The sequence below is a fragment of the Falco biarmicus genome, chromosome 8 (genome assembly GCF_023638135.1).
Source record: "Falco biarmicus isolate bFalBia1 chromosome 8, bFalBia1.pri, whole genome shotgun sequence".
In the NCBI taxonomy this organism is placed as follows: Eukaryota; Metazoa; Chordata; class Aves; order Falconiformes; family Falconidae; genus Falco; species Falco biarmicus.
Genome location: NC_079295.1, coordinates 33,062,663 through 33,084,633, shown reverse-complemented (window position 1 = coordinate 33,084,633; position 21,971 = coordinate 33,062,663). Strand labels below are relative to the sequence as shown.

Below are 21,971 nucleotides of genomic sequence, written 5' to 3'. Positions count from 1 at the left end.
GAACACCAGTGCTGAGTTCATGAGAGACACTCAATCTTTGGGCCAATCTGAGAAAACAAACAGCTCTACGGAGTCTGGTGAATTTATAGCAGGTCTGTACATAGTCACTTCAGTTTGCATACTGCAGTCTTCAATATGCAATTTAAGGGAGTTGGCCTGAATTAAAGGATTTTGCTTGTGTAACTGCTTTAGCCGTACTGGAGACCCAGCTTAGAGCCAGCAATAAATTCCCTTGATGGCTAAAGTAAACTAATTCTTGAATGTGTAAGCTATCGGAAACTGCTGAAGGATGTGGTGCTGGTGTAACTGCCTGGACACTGTGGCCTTTGCTGGTCTGACTGTGCTGGTTTGAAACAGGACAGAAATATCCCCTTCCCCCATAATCTGGCCACTCATGCCAGCAAGATTTGTAAGACAGCCACTGGTCTGCTGGGCCTCTCCTTGGCAAGCAGTGTCTCCACTGTAAAATATATAAGAGTAACAAGACAATACAAGTGCTGATAGTGCACAGGGAGCCAATGCACAGGCGAAAGACTCTGATGGAAAACAGAATCTTGTATGGCAATATCCCCTCATCCCAACTCCAGCCAGACCCCAAAGATAAGGCACTAGCAATCTACTGAGTAATGGCTAAAAAGACAATTTTGGGTGCTCTGGGGCAGCTGCACAAGCTAATGATCTCTGAAGGAAGCTCTTGATCATACGTAATTTTTTTTATAGAACATACAAAATCCGTTCTCTTAGTGTTCATTTGTAACTTCCAGTGACTTTGTACTCCCTGGATTCCCTGAGCCAGAAGTGCTGAAAAGTTTACATGAAAGATTGTCTCCCAGAGATTTCCACAGCAGTTTGCCCCAAATCCCTTATATAAGCTGCAGATGAGCATCCAGGCTGTTCCCTGACCTGAATTCAACTCCAGATCTTTTTGGATCTTCCCAGTGCTTGTCGTAAAGATGGCTTTCCTCCCTGCTAGCCAGGCCAGGAACATCTTGACAAGCACCTTTTTGTCCAAGCACAGCCAGATGTAGCCTTCCCAGGAGCACATGTAGGCTCTTTTAGGAAAAGATGAGGAAGGGCTCAGGAAAACTACAGGGGTTACCACCTCTGCTCATGAGAAAACACCCAATGACATGGGTGTTGCAAGCTGGTGAGGGCTTGCTCTGCCCAACTCCTGTTCCTACCAAAGGTCAGCATGGCATCAGTTCAAGCAGAGAAGCCCCAGCAACACGAAGGCAGTATTAGCCAAACTAGTAAGCTGGAAACATTCCGGCTTCTGGCTTGCAGCTGGCTCAGGAGGTCAACAGGAGCAAGCTCATGTCTGCCAGCAACAGACTTTGTGGACATATCCTATGTCAACTTGGGAAATGATAGAGATACCCAAACCCCAAAGTCTGACCCTTTCTAGCTGACATGTGGTGCAGCAATGGGCCAGTACATCATGCCAGACAAGATTAACTCCATTTCTAATGAGTATTGTAGCCTGACTGGTGCCATATTTGAGGGCAACGTGACCATCCCGACCAGCTATGCTGGGATTCACAGGCAGGACCTTACCAGGATGACACTGTGTAAGTGGCTGTGCTGCTGTCATTGTCAAGAATGTTCTGATCTGGTCCTTTCCAGGTTATAGTTGGTTTGGGCCGTCCACAGACTTTGCACTGCAGCATCACTGTGTCGCCGAGCAGGCAGGTAATGTCCACTAATGGCACAAGAAACTCTGGAGCCACTGAAAAAAAACATGGGGTTACACGCATGACACCTTCTTTTAATCTACAGGTGAGGATGTTCCCCATGCAAGCCTAGAGAATACATTACAGGACCAACTATGGGATCTGGGCACCAAACAGCTGGGGGGTCCTGGGATTATGTTACCAAAACTCCCCCCTCACTAAAAGCCAGCTGCCCACAGGGCAGAGAAGGAGGTGGCGGGGACTGTCCATCCCCCAGCCCTGTGCTCTGGCAGGAGGGTGAGACTTTATGAAGGTGGATTTGGGGGGCTCAGCCTTGCCCATGGCCCCGGGCTGTCTAAGCCAAGCAGCCAGCAGGAAGGCCGCTTTCCCTGGGGACTGGGCAGTGGGGAGCTGCTTTGCTGTAAACGCTGGTGGGTGCAGAGCGTGCTGTTGCACCAGAGTAAATCACAGCTGCTGACATGCCCCTCCGTGCCAGTCAGTGCACAGCTGTCCTTAACTCACCTTCTTGAATGAAATTGGGGTTGATTATCTGTAAAATACAAAGAAACAAAAGCATTTATTTTTTTTGGACAGTGACAAAGAGACGTCTGGTTTCACAAGGTACGATGGTGAACCTCATCAGAACCGCAGAAGCACGGACCAAGGGCTACAAGCAACTTCTAACAACCAGCAGGTGCAGCAAGCTCTGGTGACAATAGAACAAGCCCCTGCACAGCTGGGGAAGCAAATGAAAGCTATGGCATCTGGAACTCTGATAAAGCATCCCTGGTAACAGGCACGACACTAAGAGTGAGGAGGGTGGACATGCTTTCTCTTTGCTTGGGTGGTAACGCTCAAGACATTAACTCTTCTTCCCAGAGATGGTTTGTGCCCAGCTCCAGACCCTGTGGAGCTCATGCAGCACCTGTGGTCACCACACACCTGCGGCATCTCACCAGCACTCTGTCCACTAACCAGCTTTGGGAAGATGTCTTGTAACTTCTGCTCAGCTTCAGGGAAAAAAGATAAAGCACTAAAACACAAATATGGCCTTATTTTTGCCTACTGGCAAGTATCAGTCCTGCAAGAACTCTCAGTCGATCACAATGAGTAAAATTTTACTCACTGCGTTGGACTGCTGGAAACTTTCCAACTTGAAACTAGGTTTGGATAACTGAGAGTTATTTTATCTAACTAGTTAATTGATCAAGCTAGCAGAGACTTGAAAAGCTACTGTGTGTCTGTGACCTATATATGCCAATTTGCTCATGTAACCCCAGAAGCAAAGTTGGGAAAAGCAAAGACTAAGTTCTTACATGAAGAATCGATCCTCACTACATAGTAGTGTCGCTGCAGCCGCTGCCGGCGCTGGAGCCTCATTAACTATTTTAATAATCTCATAAGGCCTTGTTATCCAAATTCAAACTGATAATTTGCTATCAAGCACATAGACATCAGTGTGGTTTATCTCGCCTTAAATATCTTTGTTACTATCTATTTCAGAGCTATTTTGGAAGACAGCAATGAAGCAGTGACCTAATTCATGGTCTGCCAAAGCTGATGGGAGTTTTTGCAGACGGTCAGAAACCAGGCCACAAAGCAGAAGCAATAACCATTAAAATTAATGTAGATACCTCTTCAAGATTTATATTTACACTTTGACTTTATAAATAGTTTTCCAAGATGAATGGCTCAGGGTGCCATTCAAGGAAGCACTTGAGCATATTCAGATTTATTCTGGTTCCACAGTCCTTCACAGCCCCAGGCAAACCTCTGGTGCCAGCACTGACACCACAGGGTCTGCTTTCCCCTATCACCACCAGAAGGACCAAACGAACCAGGCATAACATGGACTCGCCACTCACAGTAGTTCATTTTTTCCCCATAGAAACATACCTTACATCAACAAAATTCCGTGCCATATGAGACTGAGAGTTACCCTTTGTCCTAGCAATAGGCAGAATTTGATCCTTTGGGACACATCCACAGAGAACACAACATTCATGGTACCAGCTGAAACAACTGGTCAGTACTAGTGCTTTATACTCTGCATTCCAGAAACAAGCAGGGGCTGCTGCTTGTGGGCAAAGCAGGTTTCAGTCCCTAGCATGCAGCCAGTCAGTCCAAAAGGCCAACCTGGTGGCCAAAAGTGTGATGGTTTGGACTCTCACATGCTCTCCAGAGCACTGAGATTTCAAACATCTCATTCCCAGCTCCTGGAAGGAGCCAGCCTCTGCCTACATCCTGGAGAGGACTCTCTGAGCACTTCTACTCTAATTAGGGCTTCTTATTTTTCAAAGCTACGTTTGGGGCATCTCTGCCACTGGGGAGGGTGCAAGAGAGCATGCCACCCCTGCAATGGGATGGCATGGCTTGGCTCAGTGGGCAGGACCCTGACTGGGTGATAGAGTGACCCAGGCTCTTTGGATCCTGTGTCAGGTTTTCCTCCTGGCTGCACCTCCTGGCCCGGGCTTCACTTGCGATGCACAAAGCCCCATCTGAAAGGTGCAGCTAGGCACTGACACAAGGACACGGACCTCTGGCCAGCCACCCCAGGAGCCTCCAAGAGGCTGAAGGGACTCAGAGGCAGTGACTGCTGCTCCACAGGGTCCAGCACCCACATACAGTCCCCTGGATCCCACAGGCAGGAAGAAATGGGGGCACAAGAGGGCACTGGATAAAGAACATCTCTCCCACCTGTGCAGATGGAAAAGGAGAGGTGGATCTTTGTGATTACATTGCATCGCTCACACAACACATCAAAGGAAGAAAAAGCTTCTCTGTGGGTAACCACTGCTTGCCACTTTTCACTCAGTGAGCCCGTCTACTTATCAGCTGAGTAACCCCAGGCATCAGCTCATTTGCACATACATCTTCATTTCGGTAGTTTTTGGCTTAACTGGAATACACATCTACCCTCCTAAGCTCTCCCCATTCTTCACTGCAGCATGCACTAGATTCCTTTATTATTCGCCAATTTCCATCCCTGTAGGATTAGAGATCAGGAGAAAGAAACACTCCTAACAGTCTATATTAATTTTACAACTCCAAAGGATCCATTAGAACAGGCAGCTACAATGATGAATGTAATGGATATATCTATAAATAATGCTACATTTCTAATGACTTCCAAGGCACAATCATTTATAATAATTGTCTTACCAATTTTTTTCCCCCTTGCCTCACCATGAGAATATCAGAAAGAAAATTACCACTGCTAGATAATATTGAAAGAGTCTATGGGTAAAATTGACATTTCCTTTGCTTCACCTGTTAATTAATAATATGTTACCCAACAACACCCCCAAAGCCATGTTGCAGCTTTTGCCTGCTTTAAGTTTAGACAAAAATAAAAGCCTGTTTGCATACGAGAATGTTTAAGTACTACCAAAGTGATTTAATACATCACTTAATTAGGGAACGGGATTTGGTCTGCATTGAAGGAGGAGGTCAAATGGTGGGGTGAGAAGGGCAGAAACAGGAAAGCAAAGATTCATAGCCAGGTCTGCAGCCAAATCCAGCTCCGCTGGCTCCCAGGTTCGCTCCCAGGCCCTGGGGCTTTGCTACCTTTCTCTGCATGCCGGCCAGGTTCCCAGGCTAAGGATGGATGGCAGGAGATGACAGACTCCACGGAGTTCTTCTAGGATTTGGAGGGGACTTCTTCATTTGCCAAATAGGTTTTTAATACCTGTGGGTGGAGAGGACGTCTGCAGAGCCTGGCCGCAGAGCCCTCGGAGGACAGGAGCTCATGTACCGCTTGTCCACACAGCCTCCTGCTGGTGCCACGGCTGTTTTCCCTTATGGAAAAATTTGTCAAGCACCTTCCAGAGCATCTTGAAAATGATGGTGTGTGCAAAAAGCTGGAAACGCTGTTAAAATCCATGCAAGTAGCTCCTCCCAATTCTCTTTTTCTCAGAGATTTTACAAAGAGTCAAAAATCAGGCTGCATTGCTCTAAGAGCAGAAATTCCTGCCAGCAAGGGGCCTGGGACAGGCTGCTGGCAAGCAGAGTGAGGTGCCGTACACTGGAAGGGGATTGCAGGCAGGGGATGCAGCTCCCTGGCAGCCACCAAGGCTCGGGGGCCAGGATGCTGCACCTGTGGCACATGATGCTGCCAGAGATGCTCACATGGGCAACACAATGGGCTCCAAATCCAAGGGACTTCTCCCTCTGAGAAAAGGACGTGAAAGACCACTCTCTCCAGCATGTTTTCCCCCCTTTTTAAGCCCCTGCTCACCGTAGGGTGCTCCCATACAAGCCAAAGGGCAGTGGTGGTGGTTGCGGGGCTGATGCAGCAGCCCTGACTTCTGTGCATCACTCCCTCTGGGAATGCTCTGCACTGCTTTGAGATTACCAGGTGGGAAAAAACCCTGCTGGTTATGTGGCTTTTGTGGAGTTTTACTTGTCTTCTGAAAAGCGACACAAGGCTGAGCTGTGAGACCCTGCGCAGTCTGTAGCAGTTTGCAGGAGGACCTCCCAGCCCTCAGCTGAGCACCCCGGCCACAGCAGCCAGGAGCAGGAGAAGGTGGCCTGGGGTCTCACGCTGAGAAGGGCTCCCTGAAGAAATCCCAGCAAACACCACCTGCACCACTGTGGCTGCCAGGCTGGCCTGCCAGCAAAGAAACTCACAGGGATGGAACTATCCAGTGCAAAACCTTCTCACACCATCTTCCATCAGTCCACAGCAGGTAGACACACACCCTAAGGGATGAAACCCGGCTGGCAATGCAGTCGCTCCTCAGGTAAGAAGCACAGCTGGCTCTATTTTCCTAGGAACATAAATTTAGTTGAAGTGAGATAGATTTACTTTTTCCAATAGATGAAATACCTCTAGCCTGGTCCAGGGTAGGTGAACACTCACAACGCTCCCTCTGCGGCCAGGAGAGCTTCTGTTCCCTGTACGGTGATGGGTGAAAGAGGAAACCTCAGAGGGTGAGAAAGGCAGAGACCACAAAACGGCCTCTGCTCAAGTGATGTGGGGACTAACACAAAGCCAGGGAGCTGGAGGGAAGGGGGAGGGGGAGGAGATAAAGATATGGGAGGACGGGTCAGGGTTATTCAGTAAAAACCCCAGAAATAGACCTTGCTTCTCCATCCTCCAGCCAGCGCTGCTTCGGGTCTCAAACCAAGAAAGGCATGCAAGGCGCGTACTTGAATGCCTTTGGGGACCTGCAGGGATCTAAGTGACTTAGATCTAAATGACTTCAGCGTAACTCGGTGTAACAGGCTTTAGAAAAGCAGCATAGCTGCTGCATCCAGCAACTCAGCATTCTGCAGTACTGGGCCACTTTTTCCCTGGTTTGCTAGGCTCACATTATAAAGATAGAAATACATCTGCAGCAGTAGCGGCACAGTCCACTTGCAAAGTGACTCCAACCGCCCTAATTCTTAGCAAGAGCTTATCTTTCATCTGTCCACACGTGCTGTGTCTGGTGGGGAACGAGAAATCATTCCGCAGTGCCAAGGGCCAGCCCTGAAATGCTCTGCAAGCGCAGCTCGGCTGCCTTGGCCAGGGTTTGCTTCTCCGTTGCAGAGACGTCCTCGCCGTGCCTAACCCACCCCCCTGCAGGAGGCCTGAGCCCAGCCCAGACACACGCAACACCCAGCAGGTCCCAGTGGATGCCCAGAATTTTCCAATGCCACATTTCAGTCCTATTTTAAGGGAGTGCAGCAAGAACAGGAGTCAATTTTTTCCCCCTAAAGCATAAGGTTAGGCTGCAAACCAAGCCCTCTGTAGTAAAACCCATGCTTTGTCTAAACAGTAGAGGGCATGTTCACTCCAAGACAAGCGGCTCAGCATTTTGTAAACACCTCATGGCACTTCTTGTTCACTGAGTTAAAATCAAATATTGACGCATTTGCACGTGCTGGTAGCAGAGTCAGAAGCACGTTCCTTGCTCCCTCACACGAAAAGAAAGAGAAGAGAAGAGAAGAGAAAGAGAAGAGAAGAGAAGAGAAGAGAAGAGAAGAGAAGAGAAGAGAAGAGAAGAGAAGAGAAGAGAAGAGAAGAGAAGAGAAGAGAAGAGAAGAGAGGAGAGAAGAGAAGAGAAGAGAAGAGAGGAGAGAAGAGAGAAGAGGAGAGAAGAGAAGAAAAGAGAAAAGAGAAAAGAAAAGAAAAAAGAAAAGAGAAAAGAGAAAAGAGAAAAGAGAAGAAAAGGAAAGAAAAGAAATGAGGAAAGAAAAGAAAAGGTAAAGAAAGAAAAGGAAAGAAAAGAAAAAAGGAAAGAAGAAAAGAAAAGATTAATGATTCTCAGAAAAAAAATGAGTTACAGAGGAATTAACCCAACTCTAACTTGTAGGAAAAGGTCTGTCAATCCATCTCTGACTAGGTCAACTTCTACTTTGAGACTTTTGCAGAGAAAAGCTCACAGTGTCACCAGTCTCCCCGCCCCCCCCCCCCCCCCCCCCAAATAAATAAATTAACAGGAGAAATTTCTTGTTAAAAGAAGCAAATAAGGATCCTGCTACACATGGATAAATGCTACCAAAGGGAAAATATGATTTAAAATGGGAGGATGTTATCTGATGAAATGTCCCACAGCATCAGCCTTTTGGTGGGGATGGGGGATACCTTCTGGCACCCAGCATGGATGGGTTCAGCAGCCTTTGAGACTGGTGGAGAAGCCACAAGGGATGCAGACTATTGTACATGCACCTGTGAAAGCAGAAGTCCTCTTGCCCTCACCATGCTCTTGCTGCAAGGCCCTAATGGCTGGCGGTCATCAACAGCTACAGCTGTGGGATGTCTCTGGTACTGCGGGCACTGTGTTGTAGCACTGTATCTCCTTCCTGCAGACGAAGTAGGTCACTTCTTTCTTTTCAGAAAGCTAAACTACCACACCTGCGCTGCCAGCTCAGGCCTACGTCACACCTGATGAGCCACCTTCCTGGTCAGTCTTGGCAATCCCTGGTCACTCAGGGCAGTGTTGCCCATGGAGGCCATTCCAGAGAAACACAGGAAGTTCTCAGGCTTGCACTTGTTCATACTGTAGGAACAGGCCAAGAAAGGCTTTCTTACTAGCGTGGTACGGGACCTTGCCAAGACAGTGTGTTAGATCTGCTCTGGAGGTGGACAGCTCAAGGCATTTGCCTGAAGCACTTGGGAATTCTTGGCCTGAGCTGAAATGTTGACGTGGAGCCAGTGCTGTACCCACCAAACCATGACTTACTCCACCGCTTGCACTGCGGGGATTCTAACACAATATTCTTCCCCACAGGATGTTTCCTAGTGCTTATCTTGCTCTAAGTGTCTCTGAGTAGCTCTTAACATGCTAAAATGTCATAACTGAAAAAAAAAAAACCATTACAAAGCCCAACTTACATACCTTGGCAATAGCCCAGCTCACTAATCTAATGATGGCACTTCCACTGGCTCAGGGTGGGCCTGGACTTCATCTCTCCTTTGCACAGCTAAGAAACTGGAACAGACACGAGGCTCTCAGCGATAGTTGTGTGTTGGTCAGGATTACTTGTAACACACTGCAGTTGGAGTCACACTGTGCAAAACAAGGCATCTGCAGCCACGTCAGATCCCTACATGTGAGGTCCGCCCCAAAGCCTGGCAGAGCTGCTGCTGAATTTAGGGAGGTTTAGCTCAGTCAGGTCTTCTGACTGCTGGAAGGACATTCGCTTAGACAAGAGAGGAGCCCGATGGGATCTGCACAGTTGACTTATAACCACTTCAGCCATATTAAAACCCATGAGATGTTACAACACAGAATTGTACGACAATTAGTTGTGTCATTGTCCAGGACCCCAGACTTGGGTGTGGATATTTACTGATTCACAAGGGCAAACACCTTCTTCCCAGAAGTGGAGTTGCCTGTCCCTATGCAATTAGCTACAGACATGTGGAAAGGGAGTCTCCGATCTCTGTTAAATATAGGTTACTCCCATCCCTCACGTGGTTACACATGCTCCTTAAGTGCCTGCTCCTACACCTTACATGCCTAACCAAGTGAGTTTTCACCTTCTGTTTTGTGAAACAACAGTGCAAAGCAGAAAAATAGGGGAAGAACCCCCAAATTTAATTTCCATCCTTATGTACTTTCCTTACGTATTAATAAACAATGAAAAAAGAAAAACCCACCAAGTGATACTATATCTAGTCAAAGTTACAATGAATGGAAAGTTCCCCAGGGCCAGCATGTCCCTGTGTGAGCAAAACCACAGTAATGGCATTTTAAACATTAAAATCTAAACATTTTAAAACTCTTTTAAACAGTCACCAGTTTACACATACAACGCTATATGTGTACTCCACATTTCCTCCTGTCTATGTTTCCCCTTGAAACAAAGGCAAAGTGCTTTAGAAATCTGAAAATGGACTGAACAGATATGGGGTATTTTATAAATAGCAGGCAAAGCTAGATTTGAAAGACCACGATAGCTGTGGGACCTCATGGACACTACGAACAGCTTACTGACTTCTTGTGCAGTGAGTAGGCTGGAGGTAAATTGCACTGATATTTCCAAGTATTAATATGTCTGCTTTGCATTTAGAGACTGCTGCGTCTGTTCTAGTGCTGGTGCATGTTCTCTTGCACGATGGAAGGAAGAGGGATGTCGAGGTGACAGTCCTATAAGTGAAGCCAAGTGACTCACCCTGTTATTACCTGGCTGTAATAACAGCCACACACAACTCCCGCCTTAACGACACAAGTAGGGCCTCATGCACCTCTGAATGTTGACAGCCAGGACACAGCTCTCCTACCAGCACTCCAGTGTCTATAAAATCCATCATGAGCTGAGCCAGGTGTGAGGACAAGGTCTCCCCTGCCCTCAGGCAGCCAGTCACGCTGGCTCCATGGTCCCCAGGGAACTTTCCAGTGGCTCCACTGGGATGGACCACGTCGAGTAGGGAAAGGAGAACTGGGTGAGATGCTGATTTTGACTGCACACACAGGTTGAGGCGGAGGGGCAGCACTGTTCAACAATTATTGGAGCCTACAACACAACACCCGGAAGACCAATGAAAGCCCTGAACCAGGCTCTGGCCATGGAAGTGCCTTGCCTTGCCTCTGTTTTAATGAGAAGGCTTCAGCTCCAAGGCCTTAATAGAGCTCATTCCTCATAACACGTTTGAAAAGGGTCATCAAAACACTCATAATGAAGGAAAGGGAGAACAACTGTGGTTCCCAGTAAGTGAATACCCCAGACCTTTACAGACTAGACTTCTCCATGGCCTCTTCTAGGGCTTCACGAGCATTTTATGAGCCCGCCCTTGCTCTGCTCCCTCTGGATGATTTTCTTTAGTTTACACTGTGTATCAGCAATCCCTTCCCCCCAGCATTTCTTAGCCAGACCAGCGAGCTGACCACATTCACTCCAGGCTGCAGATGTACAAAAATCAGCACAAAGCCAGGGCTGTACTGCACCAAGCAGGGCAGCGTGAGCTTAGTAAGTCACCCCACAACTGCAGTCTTATTTTCTCTCCCTCTGCCATTTTAAACATATGCTCAGCCCTGAAGAGCTTTGCTGAGAAGCAGGCTTGAGCTTTCCAAGCATGTGGAACACTGTGGCTCCTGGGGACCACAGTGCAGCGCAGTGTCATCTCCAGTAAGTGACCTGGGAGATGCAGAATGAGGTTTCTGAGTGTAAATCAAGTTACATACCAAGCACATAGTCACTCCCCCAACAGCAGATTCATACCATTGCTAAGACCTCACATTAGTGTCTTTTGGTTTAAATAGAAAGGCTCTTACCTCCTGAACTTCAGAAAGGCAGGCTACCATGGTAAAAAACCCCAAATCAAACAAACGAAAAGGCCCATGTGGAGAATGTTAGAACTAACTAGAAATGTTGACAGTGTGAGGACTCGGATACCTTCCACTGACAATTTTAAAACGTCTGGTTTTCCTGTTAGGCAAAGTCAAAACACAGAAATTCTCTGCAAAAAGCATGGTGATTCTCACCCAGCTCTGTACAACACACGGGCATCTCAGCCACCTTTTTCACACCACAGGGCAATTTTCAGTATCTAAAGCTTACACAGACTTAAGTGCAGTAACTGAGCACCGCCTTGCAACAAATACATACACTTCTAGTTGTTACCTGTGATTGTCAAAATGCTCTTTGAAAATGCAAACACGCTCCTGAGAATAATGCGTCTTTAGTCACAAGGACCATTCAGTCTCCAGGATGCCAGCTGGGCCCAAAGCTTTCTTTTAGTACACATCCCCTTCTCAAAGATGTGTTTACTTGTGCCAACACAATTAAAATAGAAGAGAGCCTTCAGGTTAATAGCTGAGGTGGTGCATCTCACTGCACTTCTCCCTCCTTTTTTTCCCCTTCAGGAGGAAGATCAGCTGTCTTTTGTGGGATATTTATAGTGCAGCCTGGCTAACAGCATCCCGGAGATCTCCTAGGACACAGATATCCCTGTTCTTCAATGACCTGCTCTGTCATCTCCACCAAATCACTTGTGTCTCTCTGAATCTTGTCCTCGCCTGTTCCAGTAGGAAGCTCTTTCAACCTTGGTACCACGTACACAAATGCTTGGTGTGGTCACTATGGGCAGGAAAAAATGGGTCCTGCGAGATATTAATGGAGCAGAACCAGACATGTAACTTTTTATGATTGTAAGCTCCTTTGGGCTCTCTCAGCAAGGCATGTCTCTGTCACTCCACTAGAAGCGGTGGTTCCACATTGGGAAAAAAATAGTAGTGTAACACATCATCATTTGGGTCCACCTGTCTGCATCAGCCTTGTCTGTGATACAGGCACGTTCATACAACCAGTTTTACCATTCTCCTTCAGTACCTTTATAGAAATGCAATTTCCCACTCTGCTAGGAGAAAAAAGAAATGTTGCCTTTTCTGACCTCTGAGACAATTTAAAGCACTAGCTGTGGTGCAACCACGCTTGCTCCAGTGATTTGTAACACAAGCCTGACTAGCAGCTCAGCACATATCGCCAGGGCGAGGGTGGGGGTTTAATACAGAAAGCTGCTGGGTTTATCAGCGGTTGACATGCATGCATTATTGTTTCACTGAACAAGGTCCCAGGTGGGAAACAGTGGCTGAGGGTGGCTACGTGAGCCTCCAGCTCAGCAGAAGCTTGTTCCTCAGCTTCCTCCACTGCTCCCACCACAAAGGCAGCCCAAACTCCAGTTCAGCACTTGGCAAAACCAGAGTTGGTGCTTTGTGTGAATCACACTGAAGTGGCACATATGTCCACAAGTGATACAGACCCGCCAGCTCCCCTTTCAGCAAAGACATTTCAAAATGGGCACATGTTCTTGGGAAAAAGAAAAACAAAATCACAAGGATGATTGTCTCTACCTCCATGCTAGTATTGGGGTCAAGGTCATCACACTCTGATTCCTCTGAGCTGTTTGTCTCCTTGTTTGGCAGCATGGAGAGGAAGAAAGAGAACAAGAGATTAGAGGAGAGATTGGTTAGACAGGGCAGAACAGCACAGGAGTTGTGAGCAGCATGGAGATGGGTAACAGTACGGAAAATGCTCTCAAAAAACCAACAGAAAACAAGCCGACAACAAAACAAGGGGAGCAAAGGCAAAGACATGCTTTTGTCAAAGAAGCAGCAGTGATTCTGTAGGTCGTTCAGGTAGTAAAAACAGCGAGGAAGCAACAGGAGGAAGAACTGTGGCCACCATGCTGGAGCAATGGCTTCCCCGCGCCCAGCCCTCGGCCGGCGGGCTGCAGGGTGCAGGGCGGCTGCGCGGGGGGTGCGGGGGCGCCCGGGGTGCCGCCGCAGGGCTCCTCCCTTTGCACATGCCATGGCTATTCCACTAGGCTTACAAGACGGAAAGCCTCTGCAAAGGAAAACACTTAATCATGGGCTCTCCTGGAGAGGGGTGGATCCAAAGGACATGCTCAAGTGCTCTCCTGAACCAAGGCTGGGCTTTGGTTGTGTCAAAATCACGAGTGTTTGCTTGCCTCTGTTGGGAGGGAAAGCCCCAGATTAGTCCTGAGCAGGCCTCATGGTCGGTTTTTAGGGATGGATCCTCTGAATTGGAGCACAGCGGTCAGGCACCCCGAGCAGAAGATGGAGCTTAACCCCACAGTTCTCAACCTTTTCCATACTGGGAGATCTCAGAGAGAGAGAGACAGACACACACACACGCACACAGACACACACGAGACCCTCTCCTGGTGAGACAGAGTCAGCATCTCTGCCCTGTCTGGTCACATGGAAAGTAAAAGGTCATTGAGACCATCTCCCCAATCCAAAGACCTTAACCATCTCAAGGTTGAGAACCCATTACCTTAAGATCTGGTGAAATATTGGCCTAAAGAAAACTCATTGACCTCAGTGAGGCCACTGGTTCACCCAGTGGCTTTCTCACCACTGCAGCTGCTCTGGTGGAGCTGCAGATTGGGCTAGGTCAGAGGTCAGTAAATCACTACTGTCCCAATTTTAAGAACAGTTATTTAACCATCTATATAGTTGCTCTTTTAATGAAGATTACTTACTTGCATGTAGGATGCCAGGAAAAAGAAAACTAAAAACAAAGGCTGCATTTTATCTTGCATGCAAAAGTCCTGCTAAAATGGATACTACAAAAAAAAGGAAAAAAAAAAAAAAAAAGGATAACTAAAGTGGAAAAACCCCCAAACCAAACCAAACCAAAACCAAACCCAAAATTGCCACCCCCTCCCTCTCTCAGGAGAGGATGCTATAGGGGGTGAAAAGGATGGGAAGCAGGAGAGCAGCACACAGCTTTCAGATGGCCTTACTCACTTTAACAGAGACTTTGTTCCCCAGAATATCCTTGGATTTACGTGGCCCATTGGCTTCATTTTTGCCACTGCTCTCCTTTTCCGCCCGCTTTCTCATGCGCAGGGTATGCCATGAACATGACTTCCTGTTGTACCAAAAAACGCAGCAATCAAACAGCAAATCATAGCAGGAAGGAAGGATTTGGAAAGGGGAACCAGCATCCACATTTGCGATTACTGCGATTCCCTAGAAGGTGAAAGCCACCGGCAATACGCCTATCTCAAACTGAGCAATGAGAGTTGAAGTTAAAAACCAAACCAAACGGTTCTGCAAAGCAGATGTTGTGCCACACTTGCTGTTTAAATGCATGGAGCAGGAAAAAAATGTCCATGATGGAAGCAGGCAACTAGAACTTGGACATCTGGTTTCAGGGACTTTGTTTTGCATTGCCACAAATAGAAATTTATTTTGTTTTTGCTACAGTTAAAAGGCCAATTTGGTCCTTGGTCTTGTTGGTTAAAAGCAGTGGAACAAATGTAAATACATTAATAGATTACTCAGTAGAGCAAATTTTAAAAATTTAAGAAATTCAAGGTGTTGCTCCCTACATGTTGCTCAGAACATGAATAGCCCAACAAATAGGAACTACGTCATTAACTTTCCAAGAGATAAGTCATCTCCTAGAACGACAAGCTCTGCTGTGACCCTCAGGACCAAGAATTCCCCATTTGATTTTGCCAGTCTGATTAGAGAACATCAGTCACTCCAAGGTTTGTGGCTAGCACCACAGCAGGCACAATTCCTGGTACATTTTTCACCCCTCATTACTGCTCCTATGATCTCCACTCTTGGAAAAAAACAACAGAACATGTCACCCCTTGTAAGAGCAATGCTGTGTTGACAACAGAAATTGCATATCAAAGCAGACATAAATTAAGAAAAAACCAAAACATCTTAATATGGATTTAATTTGGTTTAAATAGTGGACAGGTTGGGGGGGATTTGGGAAGGGGTATGTTGTCCAAAGCAGAAAGCTACCAAAACAGCAGTGTGATGAGCTGGGATCCAGGTTCAATGCATCTGCCCACCTTTAAGTCATGCAAATTTGATTTGCATGTTTAAGCCCAATGTTTGGCACATGTCATGTCTACAGTACCTTGACACATTTTACAAAGCAAGTTGCATGTAATCCAACGATCACCTGCGATGCCAATAAAACGCAGTATGTTAGCAAGGTAGGACTCAAAGGATGCCCCGCACAGACGACGCTCCCCCATGAACACTGTGGCTGATTCCTAAGCATTTTTGGGTTCTACTTCAGCACCTGATGGAAGCTGTATAATAGCTCAAATTAAAAAAAAAAAAAAAAAAAGTAAACTAATGGCCTCCCAACAGCTGTCTGCCACTGACACAAGACTGAACTGGGTCGTATCAACTGTTTTCACAACAGGATTAGCGTCTCCACTGCAAACAGCTGGCATGTGCGGTCATGTTTGAGCACAAGGAGCACCAGAGCACCCTGCACGTCTCAGCCAGACAGATAAGTGCTGTCTGATATTTGGGCATTTCTGGAGGAGGTCCAAACGAGATATGCAGAGCAGGGGAAGTTATCCAACACTTCAGGACTGTTAAGTTTTCCTTTAAGATATGGTAAGACTCAAGGATGTGGCTGATGGACTCCCTGAGTTATCAGTGAATAATACATGGTGCCAACACTACTGGATCGACCACATATTTTGTGTACAGTATTTGTCAACAGAAGAAACTCTTTTATTACTTATATTAATTATTCAATATGATCTGGCAGACTAGACAGGGCTGAAGATAACACCAGCTCCAGGTCAGTTTTTACCCACAGGACTTCAGTTATTCAAGCATCTTTTTGATTTCAGGGTTGTTTTAGCTGTTTGAGTCTGAAAACATGATACGAGACTTTAAATCTTACTGCAGTGAGAAAGAGAGAAGTGCAATGCACGTGTCTTTTGATTTTGTTACACCTTCCTGGCCACAATTCATCCGACCACATAATTTGATGTAGAATTTGACTGTACAGCTGCCATGAAATCAGTCTTCACCAGGAGCCTGGTGCCACGGATAAACCTAAGAGCACGTGGTTGCATATTGTGGTTAGAGAGGAACCCAGGAATGACCGTGGTAGATGTGCAAAAGATGTGCTAAGCAATTCCTTTGGCTTAACATGCAATTTACAGTAGCATTCATTACTGACTGACAGGTAAAGTCATCATTTATCTTAACTGAAACTCCAGCAGAGGTCAAATTATTATTTTTAGTGAATCCGTCACAGAATCTTTCCTTGTGTTTAATTCTGCGCCTCGAGGTACTCATGTAAGGTAACAATTTGTGGCATACGTCATGCATTACCATCTAGTCATTTTAGATGTTAAAAGAAAGCACAGGTATTACTGAAAAGAGGGTTGTACCTTCTGTATTTAATACCAAAAAACCACTTTCTTGCATTAGTCATTTCAGACTGACAAATTTCTAAAAATCAGAAAAGAAAAATATATATATCCACACATTTGTTAAATAAGCAACAAAAAGTTATAAACAACAACAAAAAAAAACCAACAAAAAAACCCCAAACCAACCCAAACCAAAAAAGGGTCATACTAGTTCTTTTACCTCATTAAAACATGCTCATGGTGAAAATTTATTTTACATATTTAAAATAGTACATTTAAAATTAGTTACATTACAGGTACAATGATGAACATTGCGACTATCCATTATATTGCACAACCTGACTTCATCAATGTGAGTTTGTTTCTTTTCCTTTTTTTTTTTCTTTTTTTTTCTTTTTTTTTTAAATAGTGCAAAATACTTTATACAGGAATGTACTTGGATGGGGGTCTTGCAAACCAAAAAAATATATTACAAAAGTTACTGCAAACAGAAAAAAAACCAAACAAAAGAAAACAAAATAAAAAAAAGATACAAGCTGTACAAGGAAATTGCCACAGACAACAAAATCTCTCCTCCACGAGAAGTGAACCTCAGTCCAACATGGGGCCTGGATGTTTTTGTGGTTTTTTTTTTTTGTTTTTGGTTTTTTTTTTTTTTTTTGCTATATCCTGTTATAACCAATATATAGATTAGTAACTTAATACAACATAAATATAAGTCCAGTCCAAGCACGTCCATGTTGGTGTAAAATGGTGGAACATAAAACATATCTTTAACTGTCTATGGTTTTATTTTTCTCCAAAGTATAAACAAAACCCCACAAAATGAAAATAAGCAAAACCCGAGCTATCCACCATGGCTGCCCGATGCTGCGGATTGACCATTCAGCTTGTTCCAATGGCACTGTAGATAAAAACCAGCAGGAGTTCCCTACCATTTGGGTTTGTTTCTTTTTATTTATTTTTTTTTTTTTCCTCAAAAAATCCACACAGTGCTCCCAGCGAAGCCAACACGGCACTTACTTGATGCTTCCGTCGCTATTATCTGTAGTGGATTTAGTAAGGGGAGCCAAGATACTGCCGGGGATCCATCCTTCAGCGGCTGGAGAGTGGTCGCTTGCAGGCTGGTAAACCAGGAACATGTTCTGCTGGTTGATAGCAAGGACCTGAACCACCTCTCCTTGATTCACACAGATCTCATCCTCCTTCAGTGCATAGTAATCTTTAATCACCACCATGGAAGAGGTCCCATTGCACCCTCCCAAATCAGTCTGAAAATGGACACAACAGAAACCTGTGAGCAGGCGGCGCTGAGGAACCTGCCTTTGCTGGCAGCAATCCCACTGCTTCATGTCAAGCCTAACTGTACCAGAGAGAAAGGCACAAAATACTTAAAGTTCACGTTGATAGAAAAGGATTTTAAGGATCTGAAAGGCAGCACTAATCTGATGCAAACCAGCCTCCTATGTCGTCTTAGATCTCACAGCTGCCAGCGATGGTGCCCCTGCCATGTTCTCATTTGTATGGTCTTACAGATGAACCATCCGTGCTGAGCCATACAGGGGGAAAGACCAACAAAGGCTCAACATTAGAAGCGGAATGAATACTCACACATCTCATGATCTTAAATACAGGGCACACTGTAAAGTGGCTTTGGTCAACTGCAGCCAGCAGTGGGGTCCAAACACTGCTGGCTGATGGTTGCTGACTCTGGTGTTTTGTGCACAGTGAACACGCACCCAAATTGTAACCTTCAGCTGGCACCCTGTGAGCTGTTGCACGGGAAAAGGTCTAAACTCTTCTATACCAGAGCAGACCTCCTGAGGAATGGGTGGTTAACGGATATTATAGAAGCCTGAATATTGCTGCTGCTAGTACTGCAAAGGAATATTCAGTTCACTGGGTCTGCAAACACAGTGGCCCAAAACCCACTGCGATCCTCTCTCCAGGCTCTGTCTCCATTTCCCAGCTGAAGTGCCACCCGTCTAGATGCCAGAGCTTTTGCAGTCTCTGTTTAATGCCAATCACATTTTACACCACTGCTTCAATATGTTGATTCCTGTTGACCTGGTTAGCATAAGTAAAACTAACTTCACAGATCACCTGTGGTATAAGAAATGGGCTATGAGATCATGTTTTATCAGATGAGCGCAGTACCTTGCTTTGTTCATACTTGTCTCCGGGCTGTGAGTGTTCATACCCTGTACTGCCGTTGGAGGTAGATATCTTCAGGGGTGGGAGAGATGGGTTACGGCTTGTAGCCTTCAAAGACTTCTCAGACCCTACTGGAACAGAAGAATAGGGTCTGCTGTTGGGCTGAGGGACCCTACTGGTCTGGGGCCTCAGCACTGCTGAGCTACTTTCTTTGCGTTGGTACTCTATGGGAGACTGTAGCGCTGCAAAAGAGGACAAGAATTAGCTATATGCTTTCAATGACATTGCAAAGGGCTGCAGAGAGCGCGTGGGGGGGATTCAGCTGGAACAGACACGTAAGCTGCAAATCAAACAGGAACAGCAGATGCCACCCCTGGAAGCACAGGGCACGTTCATGGCTGGACAGGACACAAGCATGTTACATTGTACTGCATGTGAACTGAACACAGCACTCCATGCTGCTGCGGAGAACAGCTTCTCTAATCAACAGAGTGGGTTAAAATATTTGCCACTTGTAGCACACATAGTTGCAATCATTTTCTTTGAAACGGCACAAATTAATCACATCCTGTAGTCAGAATAAATGAAAGCTTGAATGAGATGCACAGCTTATTTACAGTGAATTTTGCTATCATCAGAACACACAGGTCAAGACCCCTAAGTCTCATTTGTGTATTCCCAAGAGAGTGTGACCACTAAATATTCTTCAGACATGATGCACAGCAACTTGGTTCTCCACGTGCTTTCTATATTGACTATTTTGGTTCAGGGCAACTGCTGGAAATGACCAGCAAGTGAGGAAGTACAGATGGCATCAAGACATTAATCCCAGCACTCCAGACCTCTCCAGAAAACACCCACAAGCAACACTAAAAAGCTTCATAGGCCTTAAAAAAAAGTCTGCTTGTGAGAGTGTATGTTTCATAGTCATGGAGAGAGCTTACACTGGGAAAAGGAAGGATAAAAATGCCAGATGGTAAAGAAATAAAGATTTTTTTACGTTTGGAGGAGAAAGGATCAGGGCTAGGACCCCCAGTGAGTGGGAAAGGAACAGATTTGCTAGGCTCAGACTACCATCCGCAGACCTATGGGTTTGGTTTTTCGCATGTCATGAGGCTTTAATGCATGATTTATAGTCAGTTAATACTGTGTACGTGCACCAGACTAAACCTACTGGAATGCAGAGAGACTAGTCTAGCAAGAGGCAGACAGGACATAATGTCACAGCATCAGCCCAACAAGGGAACCACAACAGAAGGAATGTCTTTCCCAACAAGAGGAAAAGGAAAGAAAAACAGAAAGGCTCAGCGCCACACAGCATACTCTCCAGCATTCCCTTTCCATAGAAAGGCAGGACTGCTCCAACAAGAAATCACTTGATACTAAAGAACAAGAGAGTAATTAAAAAATAATTTAAAAAATCAAGGAGGATGCCAGATCGCTATTTTTTCCAAAAGGATACAAACACAGACCTGTGTAGCAATCTGGAAGACTACTTGGCTCCAAAACCTACGCAGTGTCCCTTGTCACAGAAGTGCTTCCTATGCTTCCTATTTATGCCACAGTGACCACCAGTTGTACTCGCTTACCTCAGCTGCAGCTGAAAATGGTTTGGTCCTGATGAAGATCAGGCACAGAGGAGAAGGAAGGTTGGGGAGAGCTTTGACAATGATTTTGATAATGACAGTGACGTTTCTCTAGTATATGCTGTAGATTAGGCTGCAAGATCTTTAGCAGTAAGATCTGGATGCTTATCAATCTATCTTGAAACCATCTATCCTTCTCAGTGTTTTTAAAGGGTATTTAGTTGAGTGTCCACTTGTGACTACTAATTCCACCATTAACTATCACAGCCATGCCTGGCTTCCAGCCCCTTGTTCAACATCTGCTCGTATTATTACGAGCTTCTGGCAAAAATCAGCGTCCCTGTACTTGCATGCTATCTCTTTCTCTAGACCCCCACAAAATATGATGAAAAGGTATAGATTGATGGCATTTTACTTATGAAATATATCCATCAGTGACATATTTTCTTTACAGCTTGCTTCTTAAAAGAAAACAAAAGAACAGTCACTATAGCAAATCATTTGGTGCACAGTCTGTTTCTCAAGCTTAGCAGCTTTTGCTTTTCTGAGGAAAAGCATGAAAGGCTTAAATACTACAGTGTAATTGCCCCAAGTTTTACATTTATGAACTGTGGATGCAAATACTACACTTTGTACACAGCCCTGTATACTTTAGGGCTTCCCTGTTGAAGACAGAAAATCAGAGACAGCTTGGGCAAGAACTCACAGGGAATATTTTGTTATTAAGTTTATGCAGCATTGGCTCAGTGTGGATTTAATATGATTTTAAAGACAGAAAACATCTGCTTTAATGAAACACAAAGCTAAAGAACGTATTTAAAGCTTAGTCAGCCTCAATAAGATTACATATTAAAAGCCACTTAAATTGTTCTGGACTGCACAGGCTCTGCTGGATACAATATCATTTTCTTGGATCTTATTTATAGGTTTAAGGTAAATCCTTAAGCCTGTGTTTTAATATAAATCTATTTTTACTTCTAGCTTTAGAGATACTGACGATTATGTTCCTAACCCACCAAATTCCTTGCTGGCCTCACAGCAGATAGGATAAATAGGGGCTATGAAGATGCTTCAATAGAAAAAGGGGCTCACGGGGCAGTAAGCTCTGGGAGGATAAGAGTGAATATATCAAACATAGAACAACAAGTAAGAAAGACGTGGAAGGGACAGGAATCCCCTGCAGTAGTGTCTGTGGAATTCTCACATTTTAAAAAAAATTCTGTAGCTAACCATTAGTGGAACTTATTTTTGTTCCGGTAATCCCTCATTCAAAGCCAATTGCAACAATACAAAAGCCACAACTTTTGGTACTAACTGGTCAGACTGGAGAAGCTGAGACAGCTCATCTCACCAGTGTATTTAAGGAATCATTTTACAGTGGTGGTAACGAGGCCCTTTCTATTCCAGTATCAAATTTTGGAAGCACAGGTGAAACACTTCCCTTCTCAGCTCAGC

At 45.4% G+C, this 21,971-nt stretch overlaps 1 protein-coding gene across 9 annotated transcripts in view; it reads right to left on the bottom strand.

The window, feature by feature from the left end:
* KALRN (kalirin RhoGEF kinase) overlaps positions 1 to 21,971 on the bottom strand; it is a 528,299-nt gene that overhangs the window by 15,769 nt on the left and 490,559 nt on the right. For 5 of the 9 annotated variants that reach the window (XM_056348122.1, XM_056348121.1, XM_056348124.1 and 2 more), the window contains 6 exons: positions 18,934 to 19,172; positions 17,800 to 18,047; positions 14,375 to 14,498; positions 12,953 to 13,012; positions 2,193 to 2,220; positions 1,555 to 1,726 (listed from right to left, as the gene is read on the bottom strand). In XM_056348122.1, coding sequence (XP_056204097.1) covers positions 1,555 to 1,726; positions 2,193 to 2,220; positions 12,953 to 13,012; positions 14,375 to 14,498; positions 17,800 to 18,047; positions 18,934 to 19,172 — 871 coding nt within the window. Of the gene's footprint in view, positions 1 to 1,554; positions 1,727 to 2,192; positions 2,221 to 12,952; positions 13,013 to 14,106; positions 14,191 to 14,374; positions 14,499 to 17,799; positions 18,048 to 18,933; positions 19,173 to 21,971 lie in introns of those variants that run through there. The other 4 variants (XM_056348127.1, XR_008823368.1, XM_056348125.1 and 1 more) reach the window with 4 other exon arrangements.